This window comes from Oncorhynchus masou, chromosome 12 (assembly GCF_036934945.1).
Source record: "Oncorhynchus masou masou isolate Uvic2021 chromosome 12, UVic_Omas_1.1, whole genome shotgun sequence".
Taxonomy (NCBI): Eukaryota; Metazoa; Chordata; class Actinopteri; order Salmoniformes; family Salmonidae; genus Oncorhynchus; species Oncorhynchus masou.
The window spans coordinates 36,028,534-36,045,124 of record NC_088223.1 but is presented as its reverse complement, the minus strand read 5'-3'; the positions used below and the strand labels follow the sequence as shown (position 1 = coordinate 36,045,124).

Genomic DNA, 16,591 nt, shown 5'->3' with positions numbered 1-16,591 from the left:
ACGGGCTTTTGCCGGAAATGTCGTTCCCGTGTCTGGATGTAATCATATGCGAGATGGTGCTGTGGACCGAATGGATATTATGAAATAAAATAAATACAAAATCTAATGTTTCGATGGACCCAATCGCAAATTGAGCATCATTCGCTGTAAAATCGATTTCGCGGATTTATCTTTTTTTGTTTGATATAATTTATCAGTGATTACACCCCCCCCCCCCCCAACAAACGCATTTGGCTATGACTACGGATTTACTATCTGATTTGGATAGTCGTTTCTTCGCTGATAACCTTCTGACACGCGAAGATTGGGGTAAGGTACATAAATGGTAACGTTACTGTAATGTATGTTTACCACCTGGGCAGCATGGATGCGTTAGCTAGCTACGTATCTAAAATGATCTGCTACTGTGGCTAGCTAACGCGACTTTCAGCTGATCACGAACGCGTGAAATTGATTATGCATATTCCCTTTACTCACCCTACCTTTAACAGGTTGACAAAGGGAACAAATTGCGAAAAAAATCAAAATATGAAAGTTGGTGGTAGAATGATACGCAGTTGGGGGTGGTTTGGTTTCTTTCGTGGGTGTGTCAATGACTAGCTAACGTTATACTTGTACACTGGACTGCAAGCCGGACATGTGAATGCACAGATGAGATGGGGCTTTAGCTAGTTTATTATTAGTGCAAGAAAAGCTTGCGTTCTGCAAGCTTTCGTTTTCCATAAGATACAGTCTAGCTGAAAATACCATCAGGCCCAAATACCTGAATTACAACTGTATGCAATATGTGAAACAACCATAGGGCTTAGCCTACCCAAAGACTGAAAACATAGTTAGATTTATGGGACATCTGGTGGTCTGGAATATCTGAGCATCTATCTTTTTCTTAAATCAGTAGCATTTTCATCCTTGTTGTTTTCATTGTAGGGCACTGTATTTTAGATAACTTCCCCTTTTACTGACTCCCTGGTCATTGCTTTTGTATGCTCAAGTTTGCAGACTTAAGTCTATGGTTGTCTCATGCAATCAGTCAACTGTGAGCACTTTAACTTCCTGTGATTGCTGAACCTGATTTAACTTTTACATTTACTCTTTATGATAGACACAATTTCAACAGGCCTGTAGTATGAATCAAAACCAGTTCTGGAAAACGTTTTATAGTTGTAAAGGATAGCCTACTTCGTATTCTTTCAGTGTTCTTTCAAGACAAAAATCACCCCACGATAATGTAGGCTTGAACTACAATTTAATTTAATAAATTGGCCCTCTAGTTAATGGGGTTTACTATTATCATGAGTAGCTAAGACTTTTGCTATCCCTTTGCTAATTGAAATTCAACAGTAATGGGGAACAATTCTCAGCACAGAGTAGGTGGGTATCTGATCCCTCTGCTATTAAAGCTGGGTCACCTCAAGGCTGAAATCCTCATTTATTTTAAGCCAGCTTCCCCTCCACTGCTTAGATTTCCCCCTCTTTGTAAATCCAGAAGACCCAAACTGGACTCCCGTGACTGAAACCGGACGAGAGGTCGCTGTGGGACAGTGAGAAGGCTTTACGAACGCTATAGCAACTGACACTCAAGCAACTAGACTTGAGCGTGTCGGTAAATTATTGTGTTCCTACAGTACTAACTAATTGGTCTGTCGGTCTGTCCCAGATGCCTGTCTGTACCAGTGCGAGAGCATGGAGGAGGGAGAGGACGGGGAGTACACGAGACGACCGAAATATGAAACATTGGTAAGGACAAAGAGAGTTTCTGCTCACAGACCCTGACTGTATTTTCTGGCCACTGTACTGCACATGTTGTATCACCACATTGAAGTGACGCTAATTGCTCTTTCAATGATTTAGACCTCATTCCCTGTGTACTCAACATGGGGCCGATTCCAATCTACATCCCTACAATCAACCATTGGAAATGTCTTGTTTGTTAGTAATATGAGGTAACCACCACTGTTACCTCCATATCTGCTTTAACAATATGGTCCACATATGAGATCCAACAACACAGGTAATTCAGAGGTTCAAATCTCCCATGGACTTGATTTGTGATTAAGTCTGTTACACAAGTGTATCTCAAATTAAGATCTGGACCACATAAGACAAGGCCTATCTGATGCAAGCATCTCAGTCCATTCAGGGTTGCCAGGCCGTCATTGTAAATAAGAATTTGTTCTTATTGACCTGCCTGGTAAAATAAAGTTTAAATAAAATAGTGTGCAATGGTGCGACAATCTGCTCATTCTTGCTCTATGAGAGCAGTATCAGTATATATCAGCCAGGCAGCGTTAAACATTAACTAGCAGTGGTGATAGTTCAGTGTGTGATGCCAACGTTAAATAAGGTAACTTGAGTGAGCCTGAGATGGGCCGGTCCATAATGGGTCTGATTGCCTGTTGGGGAAACCGGTTGCGTGCCCCCTGTCAACCTACTGACTAATCCAGACAATGGCCTAATTCTGTGCTTCGCTTCCTCGCAGTTTGACAACGATCTCGTGCTGACTCTTGATCCCGACAATCCCACGTCGCCGTGGAGACACCTGGATGACAACCTTCTCACAGGTGCAGAGATGAATAAAACATGTCAGTAAGCATAAAAATAGGTTTTCCTTATTAGTTGTGGTAGTAGACATGTTATTACTGTTATAGAAGGCCCACAAAGCAAAATAATAAGATGAATGATATGGGCCTGAGGATTTCTCAATGTTATTTTAAAGATCAAACATGTACTGGGCTAATGCAGGAGTAATGTACAGTAGACTTTTGAGCCGTTTGACCTCAAACTATAAGTGGAAATGTAATTATGTGAACATCAATACTTCCCTAATGCACTACCACTTCAATGTATCAATAAGGTGTCATTGTAGCTCAGCGTCAGTTGTAGTGTACTTGCATAACCTTGCTCCCTCCCTCCCCGCTGTCTCTCTGCCTTCCTCTCACTCTTAAGGGGACAGTCCCATATTGAAAGATAAAATGACGATAACGCAGCCTTTGCCAGTGGACATGTGTAAGTTCCTCTTTGGCTATTGCTTACATGTGTGTGTCTTTTTATCCTGGAATGTGAAATATTCACTATGTCTTTTTGAATCATTTGTGTGTGCTGTTCCAGTGTTCCGGGTGAAGGCGGAGCCTCCCTCCCCTGCCTCCTCGCTGGCCTCAGACTGCTCCCTGACGTCACTCCCAGACTCACAGGTCAGTCCAGACAGAGATCAACTTCCACATCACACAACGAAAGGCACCTTATGCAACATTGATGCATGACTGTGTCTCAGAGTCTCTGAACTAGTTAGCCTAGTTAGAATGTCAAAGCTAACCAATGTGCAACAAAGGTGTGAAGCCTCTTTTTTTTAAGTTTCATGTCTTCCACATCTCTCTCTTTCTACCATTCAGATCACAGTGAAAGGGGAGAACCCGCCCACACCTCCTTATATGTTTGGAGATGTGCTGTCGCCACCACTTGGCACATGTGAAGTCACGGTGGCCTCTGCGCCACAGGCCCAACCACAGTCCCATTTGCTCCCACAGCCACAGCAACACCAGACAGCAGCCAACAATGGCATCGACGCACTTGCCACAGGTGTGTGTTGCTACAGTGATGTCAGCTATACTGTAGGTGTACGTGCTGCACAGGAAAGACTTCATCCACAAGAGAGCAGACTTCGTATTTCATGTAATTTTGATGCAAATGTACTTAGACATTTATAGTGAGTGGGAGAGGTTTTAACTCTCACGCGTTCATGCTCTCTGTCACATTGTTTTCTCTATCGCTCATACACATCCTCCCTCCAGTCCACCCCACTGCGGCCACCATCAAAGCCAGTACCATCCTGAGCAGTAAGCCTCCCATCCAGCCCAGGCCTGTGTGTTTATCGGCTCTCCCCGTCCCCCAATCTCCCAGTCCAGCCAAGGCCCTCATACTGCACAGCCTGCCTAGCATGGACCAGAGCAGGCCAGGTGAGTCCTGGGACCAGACTGACCATTTTTCACACACGTTTGGTGAATACACAATGTCAATTAAAGGGGATCCTTGAATATATATTTTTTATTTCGAGTTACTCTCTCTGTCTGTCCTTGTGTGTGTTTGTGTACATGCTCAAATCGACACAATGCCTGTCAATGTATATTCCTGCAACGGTTGTTGATTAGAAATCTATTTATAGGGGCCTCTCGAGTGCGCAGCGGTCTGAGAGGTGTCACTAAAGACCCGGGTTCGATCCCGGGCTGTATCACAACCAGCCGTGTTCGGGAGTCCCATAGGGCAGCGCACAATTGGCCCAGCGTTGTCCGGGTTAGGGGAATGTTTGGCCCGGGGTTGTTTATTTGACTCATCGTGCTCTAGCGACTCCTTGTGGCGGGCTGGGCGCCTGCAGGGTGACCTCGGTCGTCAGGTGTTTGCTTCCAGGTTAAGCAGGTTGGTGTTAAGAAGCGCAGTTTGGCGGGTCATGTTTCGGAGGACGCATGACTCAACCTTCGCCTCCCGAGTCCGTTGGGGAGGAAAAGGGGGTAAAAAGAAGAGAGAAACTATTTACATGTCAGTCTTCTTCTTTTTTTTTACTACCCGGATTCTGGATTTTAGTGTGTCTGTCTGGTAAGATAATTTATTATGTAATGGCATGGTTATGTAATAGCTAAGTGATGTCCCATTCCTTTCCTCCCTTAGTGGTGCTTTCCCAGTCTGTCTGTCTGGGGTCCACTCCAGCCATCGTCAAAATGGAGCCTGTCTCTCCCACCATGCCTCACGGCCATAGCCCCACAACCCCATTCCCCAGCAAACCCGTAGTCCCAGCGTCCTCTCTGCCAGGGAGCAATGGCATTGATGTGAGTGTCTGTCAGTCACATGTCAGTGAGTAGGATTGAGTCTCCTTCACTCTCTTCACTCGTCAGCTGTTGTATTACCTCAGTCTTCACTGTCGAATCATACGCTGTGCAATCAGCTGCTGTTAACAACTTCTGCCATAATTCACTTTCATGCGTTCTCCCCTCCGGCCGTGTCACAGATGAAGGTGATGAAGAGGCAGCAGAGGATGATCAAGAACCGGGAGTCGGCGTGCCAGTCACGCAAGAAGAAGAAGGAGTACCTGCAGAACCTGGAGGGCCAGCTGAGGGAGGCGCAGCAGGAGAACGAGCGCCTCCGCAGGGAGAACCAGGCCCTAAGGGAGAGGCTTGTCGGGAAAGAGGTACGGGGTGGGAGGGTGGAGTGGGAGGGAAGATATGCAGGGCTCTACAGTGCGAGCATTATACAGTGCCTTGCGAAAGTATTCGGCCCCCTTGAACTTTGGGACCTTTTGCCACATTTCAGGCTTCAAACATAAAGATATAAAACTGTATTTTTTTGTGAAGAATCAACAACAAGTGGGACACAATCATGAAGTGGAACAACATTTATTGGATATTTCAAACATTTTAAACAAATCAAAAACTGAAAAATTGGGCGTGCAAAATTATTCAGCCCCCTTAAGTTAATACTTTGTAGCGCCACCTTTTGCTGCGATTACAGCTGTAAGTCGCTTGGGGTATGTCTCTCTCAGTTTTGCACATCGAGAGACTGAAATGTTTTCCCATTCCTCCTTGCAAAACAGCTCGAGCTCAGTGAGGTTGGATGGAGAGCATTTGTGAACAGCAGTTTTCGGTTCTTTCCACAGATTCTCGATTGGATTCAGGTCTGGACTTTGACTTGGCCATTCTAACACCTGGATATGTTGATTTTTGAACCATTCCATTGTAGATTTTGCTTTATGTTTTGGATCATTGTCTTGTTGGAAGACAAATCTCCGTCCCAGTCTCAGGTCTTTTGCAGACTCCATCAGGTTCTTCCAGAATGGTCCTGTATTTGGCTCCATCCATCTTCCCATCAATTTTAACCATCTTCCCTGTCCCTGCTGAAGAAAAGCAGGCCCAAACCATGATGCTGCCACCACCATGTTTGACAGTGGGGATGGTGTGGTCAGGGTGATGAGCTGTGTTGCTTTTACGCCAAACATAACGTTTTGCATTGTTGCCAAAAAGTTCAATTTTGGTTTCAACTGACCAGAGCACCTTCTTCCACATGTTTGGTGTGTCTCCCAGGTGGCTTGTGGCAAACTTTAAACAACACTTTTTATGGATATCTTTAAGAAATGGCTTTCGTCTTGCCACTCTTCCATAAAGGCCAGATTTGTGCAATATACGACTGATTGTTGTCCTATGGACAGAGTCTCCCACCTCAGCTGTAGATCTCTGCAGTTCATCCAGAGTGATCATGGGCCTCTTGGCTGCATCTCTGATCAGTCTTCTCCTTGTATGAGCTGAAAGTTTAGAGGGACGGCCAGGTCTTGGTAGATTTGCAGTGGTCTGATACTCCTTCCATTTCAATATTATCGCTTGCACAGTGCTCCTTGGGATGTTTAAAGCTTGGGAAATCTTTTTGTATCCAAATCCGGCTTTAAACTTCTTCACAACAGTATGTCGGACCTGCCTGGTGTGTTCCTTGTTCTTCATGATGCTCTCTGCGCTTCTAACGGACCTCTGAGACTATCACAGTGCAGGTGCATTTATACGGAGACTTGATTACACACAGGTGGATTGTATTTATCATCATTAGTCATTTAGGTCAACATTGGATCATTCAGAGATCCTCACTGAACTTCTGGAGAGAGTTTGCTGCACTGAAAGTAAAGGGGCTGAATAATTTTGCACGCCCAATTTTTCAGTTTTTGATTTGTTAAAAAAGTTTGAAATATCCAATAAATGTCGTTCCACTTCATGATTATGTCCCACTTGTTGTTGATTCTTCACAAAAAAATACAGTTTTATATCTTTATGTTTGAAGCCTGAAATGTGGCAAAAGGTCGCAAAGTTTAAGGGGGCCGAATACTTTCGCAAGGCACTGTATTTCCAAATAAAAAAATAGTCAGAAGTCAAGTATGAGCACGTGCTAGTTGCAATTTATTGTAGAAAAATGCTGCAGTAGCTGTTTTCAGAGTGTTTCTGCTGTTTTGTTTCAAAGCTGCTAATCAAACAAAGAAATACAAATCCTATATCCCACCTCACGCAGCAACACTGCCTGGCAGGAGAGCTGTGCGCTCTGAATGAAGTGCTGATTAATTTGTGGAGGCGCTGTGTATAGAAGTTGGTCTAAATTACTCTCAAGTCTACAAACTGAGACTTTGTCTTTGTGTTTCTTGGCTATTTACATTTTGTTCACAAGCTAGGTTGTTTTTTAACTTTAGTTTGAGTCTGCTGCTTCAACTGATAGCGAAGAGATGCCCTGGTCAGATCCCAAATCTCACACAGACTTACATGACACGACTCAAGTGGCCCCATAGGCGCATCTGAAAATGGTCTCCTCTGATATTTTGATTAAAATGAAATGGAGCAATACACCACATTACTTTTTACTAATACATTGTTTTAGAAACATTACAAATCAAATCATGGTCATCTATTCTGTTTTTATTTGACAATTCTTTGCTGTAATTATGGAGGGAAAATATCTAGCCCGGTAAAAAAATTCTGAGTGGCTGTTTGATTTTTTTCTTCCCATCTACCTGCCACAGTGGCTGATGGACCAAAAAGTTCATTTTAGGCCTTTAACCAAATATATTGTATTTCTAGCTGTTTGAAGCTGGTGTACAATCGTGGCCAAAAGTTTTGAGAATGACACAAATATTAATTTCCACAAAGTTTGCTGCTTCAGTGTCTTTAGATATTTTTGTCAGATGTTACAATGGAATCATAATTATAAGCATTTCATAAGTGTCAAAGGCTTTTATTGACAATTACATGAAGTTGATGCAAAGAGTCAATATTTGCAGTGTTGACCCTTCTTTTTCAAGACTTCTGCAATCCACCCTGGCATGCTGTCAATTCACTTCTGGGCCACATTCTGACTGTTGGCAGCCCATTCTTGCATAATCAATGCTTGGAATTTGTCAGAATTTGTGGGGTTTTGTTTATCCATCTGCCTCTTGAGGATTGACCACAAGTTCTCAATGGGATTAAGGTCTGGGGAGTTTCCTGGCCATGGACCCAAAATATTAATGTCAATATCACTTAGTTATCACTTTTGCCTTGTGTCAAGGTGCTCCATCATGCTGGAAAATGCATTGTTCATCACCAAACTGTTCCTGAATGGTTGGGAGAAGTTGCTCTAGGAGGATGTGTACCATTCTTTATTCATGGCAGTGTTCTTAAGCAAAATTGTGAGTGAGCCCACTCCCTTGGCTGAGAAGCAACCCCACACATGAATGATCTCAGGATGCTTTACTGTTGGTATGACACAGGACTGATGGTAGCACTCATCTTGTCTTCTCTGGACAAGCTTTTTTCCGGATGCCCCAATCAATCGGAAAGGGGATTCATCAGCGATAATGACTTTACCCCAGTCCTCAGCAGTCCAATCCCTGTACCTTTTGCAGAATATCAGTCTGTCCCTGATGTTTTTCCTGGAGAGAAGTGGCTTCTTTGCTGCCCTTCTTGACACCAGGCCATCCTCCATAAGTCTTCACCTCACTGTGCATGCAGCTGCACTCACACCTGCCTGCTGCCATTCCTGAGCAAGCTCTGTACTGGTGAGACGGTCCTGGCGCTTGCTGGACTTTCTTGGGTGCCCTGAAGCCTTCTTCACAGCATTTGAACTGCTCTCTTTGAAGTTCTTGATGATCCGATAAATGGTTGATTTAGGTGCAATCTTACTGGCAGCCATATCCTTGCCTGTGAAGCTCTTTTTGTGCTAAGCAATGATGACGGTACATGTTTCCTTGCAGGTATACATGGTTGACAGAGGAAGAACAATGGTTCCAAGCACCACCCTCCTTTTGAAGCTTCCAGTCTGTTATTCGAACTCAATCAGCATGACAGAGTGATCTCCAGCCCTGTCCTCGTCAACACAACACCTATGTGAGAGAATCACTGACATGATGTCAGCTGGTCCTTTTGTGGCAGGACTGAAATGCAGTGGAAACATTTTTGGGGGATTCCATTCATTTGCATGGCAAAGAAGGACTTTGCAATTAATTGTAATTCATCTGATCACTCTTCATAACATTCTGGAATATATGCAAATTCCCATCATACAAACTGAGGCAGAAGACTTTGGGAAAATTAATATTTCTTAGACTTGCTTTCCATATGAATGACAGATCTATAACTCACATTTCTATGTGAATTTGGTCGGGGTCGACCAAAAAGCGACATAATCGCGGCTTTAAGCAAATGTGTTCGGCGATTACATTACTGAGCCAGAGATGGATTTCCCTAATGGACTGGATGGACTGCATTGCTTTCAATTCATCTTTCTAAATGAAAGTTTTAAGAATGTGATTAAGATTTGTCTGTTTAAGCAATGACTAGATACATTCAAAGATGTGATTGAGGATACGTGTTTGTACAGTGTACACTGTGCTTTAACTCTCCTCTCTCTATGTTCCAGGGCAGTGAGTCTGGTAACAATAAGAGGGCCGTCTGCGTCATGGCAGTGCTACTGTTCATGACTTTCAGTTTCGGCCCTGTCAGGTAAAAGTCACTGTTCATAGTCACTTCCATTCAATTAAGTGTTAACAATTGGCAAATTGGCCAAAACAAATCCTTTGTTTTAAAGAGTCATGTGCGTAACTCCATGATTTAATATTTGATTTTGACAAAATGTTTTCCTCCAGTATCACAGACAGGAAGCTGGAGACGGGACTACAGGAAGAGGTGGTGCCTCACGCAGGAAGACGTCTCCTGGAGTTTGAGACGGCTCAGGAACACAGCAGAGTGGAGGAAAGGATGGATCCTGAGGAGGAGGAGGAGGAGGAGGAGGGAGGAGAGGATGGGTGGAAGGGAGGAGAAGTGGAGAGGGAATCCACCGATTCATACCAGTTTAGGTGGGTAATAAAGTCCAATTCATAGTTCATTCTGCATATCCATGATGGTGAGCCTGTTCATTATGACCTTTTCACAGCCATCTGCAACTGCTGCCCATGTGGGTCGTACAGCCAATCATGCATCTACCAAAGGTTTTAATTGATGAGGCTTTGCAAACATGGCCGAGTAGAACGCCCTTAGAGAACAAGACAGTGTTTGAGCTGAGCAGAAGATTTTCATGCAGTCTAATAATCTAGAATGCAGTCATACTGGTCTGATCTTGGAAGTAAGTAACAGGCTGTCATAAAATGAACGATGTCCACATACTACTTGCCTGTTAAGTGTTTACTTCAAGTTTACGGCCCTTTAAGGACTTGTGCCCTTGAACGCACTAGTTTTCCATAGAATAGTAGTGATATACTGATTTAGGCTTTCGGAAGGATGCTGAATCTGTTCGAAGTTGCTGTTTCAATCTGCATTACGTGTTTGGCTGTTTTCAGGAACCTGAGTGACGTGTTCAGTGACGTGAAGGATTTGGTCCTGCGGGACATCGACCGCTATTTCACCTCCAATGACTGCAGGCAGTTCAACCGTTCCGAGTCCCTCAGGTCAGCGATGCTGCTATGGTCGCAACTCAGGAGTCTCTCTCTTTCTCTCTCTTTCTCTCCCACCCACCACATTTATGCAAATATGATATTGCTACTCTATTTACAGTGCACCTGTGTTCTCGTATATCTGTGTTGAAAGTGGGGCGGGATATAATATCCTCATAGATCCCACTGTATATGTTATTAGTACATTATCTGTGCACTCATCTTGGCTGTAGCTGACTGTTTCACGTCCTCTTTCAGGCTGGCGGATGAGCTGAGAGGATGGGTTCACAGGCACCAGATCGACAGGAAGAAGTCTGGAGGGAAGCCAAAGATGGTGAAAAAAGCTAAAATAGCGCAGGTGTGGTTTCATTTACTTTCTTAGTATTTCTGTATCGGATCATATTTTCTTAGTTTTTCAAGTTCACATGCGCAGGTGAGTACTCATGATACCCTCTGGTGTGTTGAACGACCTAGCTGTTCGAGCTGGTGTTCATTGGTATTGTTTGGGTGCACACATTCATCATCGTTGTTTCCCTTCCCTTTTCTACAGAAAGCACAGCTAAGGAAGACAAACTTCTCCCGATATCTTCCCATACAGACCCATCGTTCCATCGAGAGGTAACCGTCGTAGACCACATTTCCCAGTAGTCAACAATGGGTGTTCATGCTTCGATTTCTAAGTGATTCGTTGACTTTTGCATGCTCACTTGTACCATACTAAACCAAGTGTGGCATTTGCATCAACTGAGGAAAAACACTGCTGGAATGAGTCCGACCATTTAAATTATTATTATTTTTAAATGAATGCTATTTGTCTTGGCCTAACTTCCCTTCTGTCTCTCACAGTCAGATACAAGTGTTTCCTGCCGGTCCCGAGATCAGCTACAGTGACTTCATGGATGCCATCGACCGGCGTGAGGACACCTTCTACGTGGTCTCCTTCAGACGGGTAAGACGGAACAGCGAAGTGAAACCGAGTGTGAATAAAAACGGACGGTGGGTGTCATTTGAAAAATGCAAAACAAACATGTCCTGACATTTCTGAACGTACTTTCTGTTTGTAGGATCACCTGCTGTTGCCTGCCATCAGCCACAACAAGACCACACGGCCCAAAATGTCCCTGGTGATGCCGGCTATGTCTGTCAACGGTGACTTTGTTTTTCTTGATATCTAGTTTGAACTATCAGCGGTTTAGAATTATGCATAATTATAGCCCCAATGCACTGCCCCAAACACTTTTTTTGTTATTTAGTTAGACAAATAAAGGCTATCTATTGTACACTCTCCTCTCCCCATATCCCTGTCACTGTCTCTTTTTTTTACATTGCACTCTTTCTTTCTCTCGCCCTCCCACAGAGAGTTTATATAACAAATCCCATGAGATGATGATGCAGGTGGATTGTGAGGTCATGGACACCCGGATCATCCCCATCAAAGCCTCCGATGTTCCCCCGTCCCTCCGCGACCCCCCTTCGGCTCCCCCCGCCCACCATCACCACAGCAACCACACCTCCCTCCGAGGCCGCCACCATCCCCACACCGGCGGAGCGGAGTCTCCACGGCAACCGTTACCCGTCAGAAGACGGGAGGCTGAGTATTACGTCAGCCAGGGGGGCCAGGTTTGAGGTTATTGAAGGTGAACAACCGAGAGGGGGATTGGAGGAGAAAGGAGAGGTAGTGGAAAACGGGACAGAGGGTAATGGGAGATCGAATATGTGAAGTTAGATGGGGATGAGGACTTAATAAGGGAGAGTTGAAAGGTTGTAGGAGGCAAATCTGTTATGGAATTACGGAGGCCATCTGTACTAATTGAAACGGATGTTTAACAATGACCTTGCGGTGCCCCGATGTTGAAACGTTGTCTCAGCAACTCAAAGCAAATGTGTTTATTATACCGAAGACTCAATATACTAATAGACCAATGAGTAATAGCCACTTTGTAAACCTGCTCTGTTTTTATATTGAAGAAGTCAAATAAAATTGAAGGGGGAAAAAAATATGAAAACAAAGCGAACCTAAAAGGCTATGCCATCACCCACGTTATTTAACCTCATCCCACTTGACACCCTCTTTTATTTATATATATTTTTTACATTCTAGGATTCAAGTTTACCAATGGCTACTAACTAAATCATTTCCTAATATATACTTGTTTTTTAAAACCTGCCCAAAACATAGACCTGGCAGTTCACTGCACTAAGACAGAGCGCAGAACTAATCACTGAAATATATATGCAGCTAGTGGTAGAATGGACTGCTCGTGGTTTCATTTGAGTTTTTGTTGTTGTTGTAGAGGTTGTCTGTATATTTGTTTTTTATCGCTTTCCATTGAAATTCCATTCAGAGGGTTCCTGCAGAAAATGCAGGTCAGATGCTAGTTGTCAGCTTAGATTTGGTTTTTGTTTGTTTATTTTATGTCAAATGTGTTTTGGATTTGTATGAGGATTATTTAACTTGAGTTTATTGGTTGTAAATATAAACGGTAGCTGTTGAGTTACTTTAAAAAAATTCATACCTATATTCTGTCCTCTAAACCTCTGCATCTTATGTGCACAAACCTGCTGTTCCTATGTTCCAGAAGTGAGCACAGTAATAATAAGTACATGGATGGACTAAATATATTTGCATTGAATGTAGACCACCACCTTGATCATACTGTGTGTTTCTATATACAGGTGATTTTCTCACTTGCACAAATCTGGCAGCTGATCCATTTGTGTCTCCGTGTAATTATGGAGAACAGCAACAGCTGTGATAGTGCAGAGAAAAAACCTAGGATGTATTAACATCTGAATACATTCTCAATGTCACCAGCAACTACTGACACTTTATCCAGAATCATCCAGTCACTCTGAAATTATAACATTTATTGTTTCTCATACACAGTATATGTGAAGTAATTCCAGTAAACTGTAAGCATCATTTTCAGTTGTTTTTCTTTTGGTGGTTGTTGTCCCCCCCCCCACACACACACACACACACACACACACAAATGCAGTCTTAGTCTTTTGACCAAAAGTGATTTCTGAATTTACAATAAGATGTGAAGGCATTTTCTTTAGTTGCAAACTCTCTGTGAACTCTCGCTATGTTTTGTCTGTCTTTCTCTGCCTGAAGCACTGCACGCACTTCTTTGGCAAGTGTGTATTTTTGAGTTAATAATGCCGTTCTTATGGGAATACCACCCATGTTTTAACTTTTTTTAAAGTAGAATTATTATTATTAAAATAAATGTTTTTTTTTTAAATGGATATGAAACTGTACAAGTTGTGTTAGGGGTGTTGAGGGGTCTCTTTGTAGTCTTATTTCTATTTCAGACCTTACTTTAGCCAATGAAATACAGGAACACAATGCTACTACTAGTCATGTATGTGAGGTGTTGGACCAAAGACATTCCCTTTTTCATTTACATGTCAATTCACTGTCCCGCACACACACACATTACATGTACACACACAGCAAAACTTTAAGCATGGAAATCTATGGTTATAACGGAAGCAATGTTACAGAAGGGTATTCGGACCAAGTGAAGAGTAAAAAATAATAAACGGCAACGGGTGGTGGTACTTGGATTATCATTTTCTGCATGATATGTAGAGAAGTACTATGTATGTAACCACGTTTCCTCCTTCTGAAAATAATCTGTGGCACAACCTTTTTAGACTTTATTCTCGAAATATTGGCACTTTAATCTTTATCGTGCAAAAAAAATGTATAATCCAAGTACCACCACCCGTCGCCATTATTATAATTTTTTTCTTCACTTGGCCGTAATACTATTCCGTACAATGTGTGTGTGTGTGTGTGTGTGTGTGTGTGTGTGTGTGTGTGTGTGTGTGTGTATATATATATATAATGTGTGTGTTCAACGCCACCTGTCTTTTCTTATTTAAATGAATTTTTATAAATAAAACTTTAAAAATGTCCTTTTTCCCTGAATGAGAAGTTTGAGCTGCTGCCTTTTTGAATTTGATAAATAAAGTGATTTTTTTTAAGTACACTGTTGCCTTTCTCTTGAACATACCCAAAAAGCAGGATCAACATGAACATAACTCTAAAAAAAAAATATATATATTGTTCAATAGGGCTCTGACGCTATCCACCGACGTTTTCCTTCTAAATCATCTTACGCCTCCAGTCTGTCACCATTTTTCTGTAACCTCGATTCGATCTCTTAAACCGAAAGCCAGAGTAGTTGGCCTCGTTCCAGCAGCTTTAATTGTCAGCTGATACAAATACCATCCTTGGCTTGGTCTTGTGCAAATAAGCAGAGAATGCCTTCTCTACTGAATGCTGTCACTTTATCTCGCTACTGGGTTTTCATCTCGCTCGTGCATGTAGCCTTACGAATACACTGCAAATGATTAACAAGTCAAATTTGTCTTTGCAGCAGGAGGAGCAGTTTTGCATCAGGGGGAAATGCATGCAAAAGGACAACCTAAAAATAAAGGAAAACTGGTCTGGTGACCATGTAAACAAAGCTTCATATAGACTGGCAGCTATGTTTTTCAGGGCAAGAACAAGAACCCATCATTATTCATGGACAAGCTGAGGTAGTTGAATGTTCAGCCCAGACTGGTGACGTGAGATGGTGAAGTACATTTGAATTCTCAGAGGACAGGGCACTGCTTTGACAGAGAACCAAGGGCCTAATTGCTGAAGTAATGCCTAGCTGTAAAGCAGAAGGCAGATGACTGAGAGCGAGATTCCAGGTGGGGCTTCCTGCACCCCGTGACTAAGTCGATGCTCAGGAATGACCTATTCCTGAGGTATTCAGAAAAACGAGTCAAGAATAGTCCTAAAATAAAAAAAAGTGTGCCTGATTGATGACTTTTACATTCCCTAAAGTAACTAATCAAATGGGTTCTTTTTCAGTGTCTTTTCTTGCTCATCAGGCTTTATGGATAACAAGGAGCGCAAAGGTAAAGGTTAATACTACTGAGAGACTCAAAATGTTTGTCCTTCTCAGCTAGGGGGCACTTGAGATCTGTGCATTGTGCCTTCTGGGGGAATCAGACCCCAGTCTTTGATGGTGGGGTTGTATGACCAAAAAATACATCTCCATGTTAGACCCTTACAGGACCTCAGAATAGTCCATAACATTGGGAGACAATTCTGTCTGGTCACTTGAACGGACTGCAGGGAATACTACTTTCATTTTTGAAAGCATTTTATTCTATTTTGGAGGTAATAAAATAGACTTTTGGCTCAGACAACATGGGAAAAGAGGGACGACTACAACCAATTTTGATAAAGTCATAAGTTCAAAGGAGAGTGTTTTGGCTTTGAAAAAGTATGGATGGGGGTGACACACCCTAACCCTTAGGGGCGATGACAATTCTGCCTCCAGAACATTCCAATGATTCTCTTTAGATCGCACTTTAGTATAGCTTCTTGGAGTGGAGTAATTTACACTGATTATCAGGGTGATTTTGTACAGTCTGTACAAGAAACATTAGCTTATACCTAAAAATGTTATTTCAGTAGGTAGCATGTCTTGGATTTTGAATTCAGTAGGAAATATTCTCACACACACTCACACAACTGATTTAGGGTGTATTGGAAGCCTGTCTGGCCCTCAGGTAGGGGTTCACAGTCAGGTTCTACATTTACCCCCAGGGTTACAGACATGAAAGACAGTCCCAGTAAGCAAAATTACGTTAAAAGGATGTCTAAAATACGAGATATTTTAGGTTCTAAAATGTAAGGTGAAAAGACGTCTTTTCCGGATGTTGAAGTCAGGTATATTTTCAGTTCTGAATGAAAGTTAGACATCTAATAAAATAACTAAAACTACAATTATATTCTCAGTAACGCTTACAGATTTTTATTTTTATGACTGTGATATGTTGTTTATCTGCCTTAGTTGAATGCACCTGACTAAGTCACTCTGGACGTCTGCTTAATGACCTAAATGTAAAAACAAATACATGCAAAGCATGCTGGTTATTATTCTAATGAGTGCAGACCCCAAACAAGTACACATTTGGTCGATCAGGACTAGACCAAATCTTAACAAATAATAGACATATAGGCTCATAAGTTTGAACAGCACAGCGGAGTACAGTACAGCTTAATTCAGTAGAGTACAATACTGTAGTTTACTTCAGTAGAGTACAGAACAGTTTAGTTCAATAGAATACATTAGAGTAAAGAAGGGTACAATCCAGTAA

The 16,591-nt window shown here is 42.5% G+C and overlaps 1 protein-coding gene across 2 annotated transcripts; it reads left to right on the top strand.

Moving 5' to 3' along the window:
• LOC135549953 (cyclic AMP-dependent transcription factor ATF-6 beta-like) lies at positions 1-14,418 on the top strand. 2 transcript variants are annotated; one of them, XM_064980358.1, is made up of 17 exons: positions 1-309; positions 1,658-1,737; positions 2,480-2,561; positions 2,947-3,006; positions 3,109-3,191; positions 3,390-3,576; positions 3,789-3,953; positions 4,660-4,817; positions 4,997-5,176; positions 9,409-9,491; positions 9,635-9,844; positions 10,325-10,432; positions 10,676-10,775; positions 10,968-11,035; positions 11,264-11,366; positions 11,482-11,566; positions 11,775-14,418. In XM_064980358.1, exons 1-17 carry the CDS (start codon positions 237-239, stop codon positions 12,041-12,043), a joined length of 2,094 nt encoding a protein of 697 aa, XP_064836430.1. In that variant the 5' UTR covers positions 1-236; the 3' UTR covers positions 12,044-14,418. The 2 variants fall into 2 exon arrangements, with proteins under 2 accessions (XP_064836430.1, XP_064836429.1); XM_064980357.1 differs by having other exon boundaries at positions 2,480-2,582.
• Positions 14,419-16,591: the final 2,173 nt, after the last annotated feature.

Coding starts and splice junctions, on each gene's coding strand:
- LOC135549953 (XM_064980357.1), top strand. CDS start 237: ATGACTACGGATTTACTATCTGATTTGGATAGTCGTTTCTTCGCTGAT. Junction 9,492..9,634: donor TTCAGTTTCGGCCCTGTCAG/GTAAAAGTCACT, acceptor GTTTTCCTCCAG/TATCACAGACAGGAAGCTGG. Junction 9,845..10,324: donor ACCGATTCATACCAGTTTAG/GTGGGTAATAAA, acceptor GGCTGTTTTCAG/GAACCTGAGTGACGTGTTCA.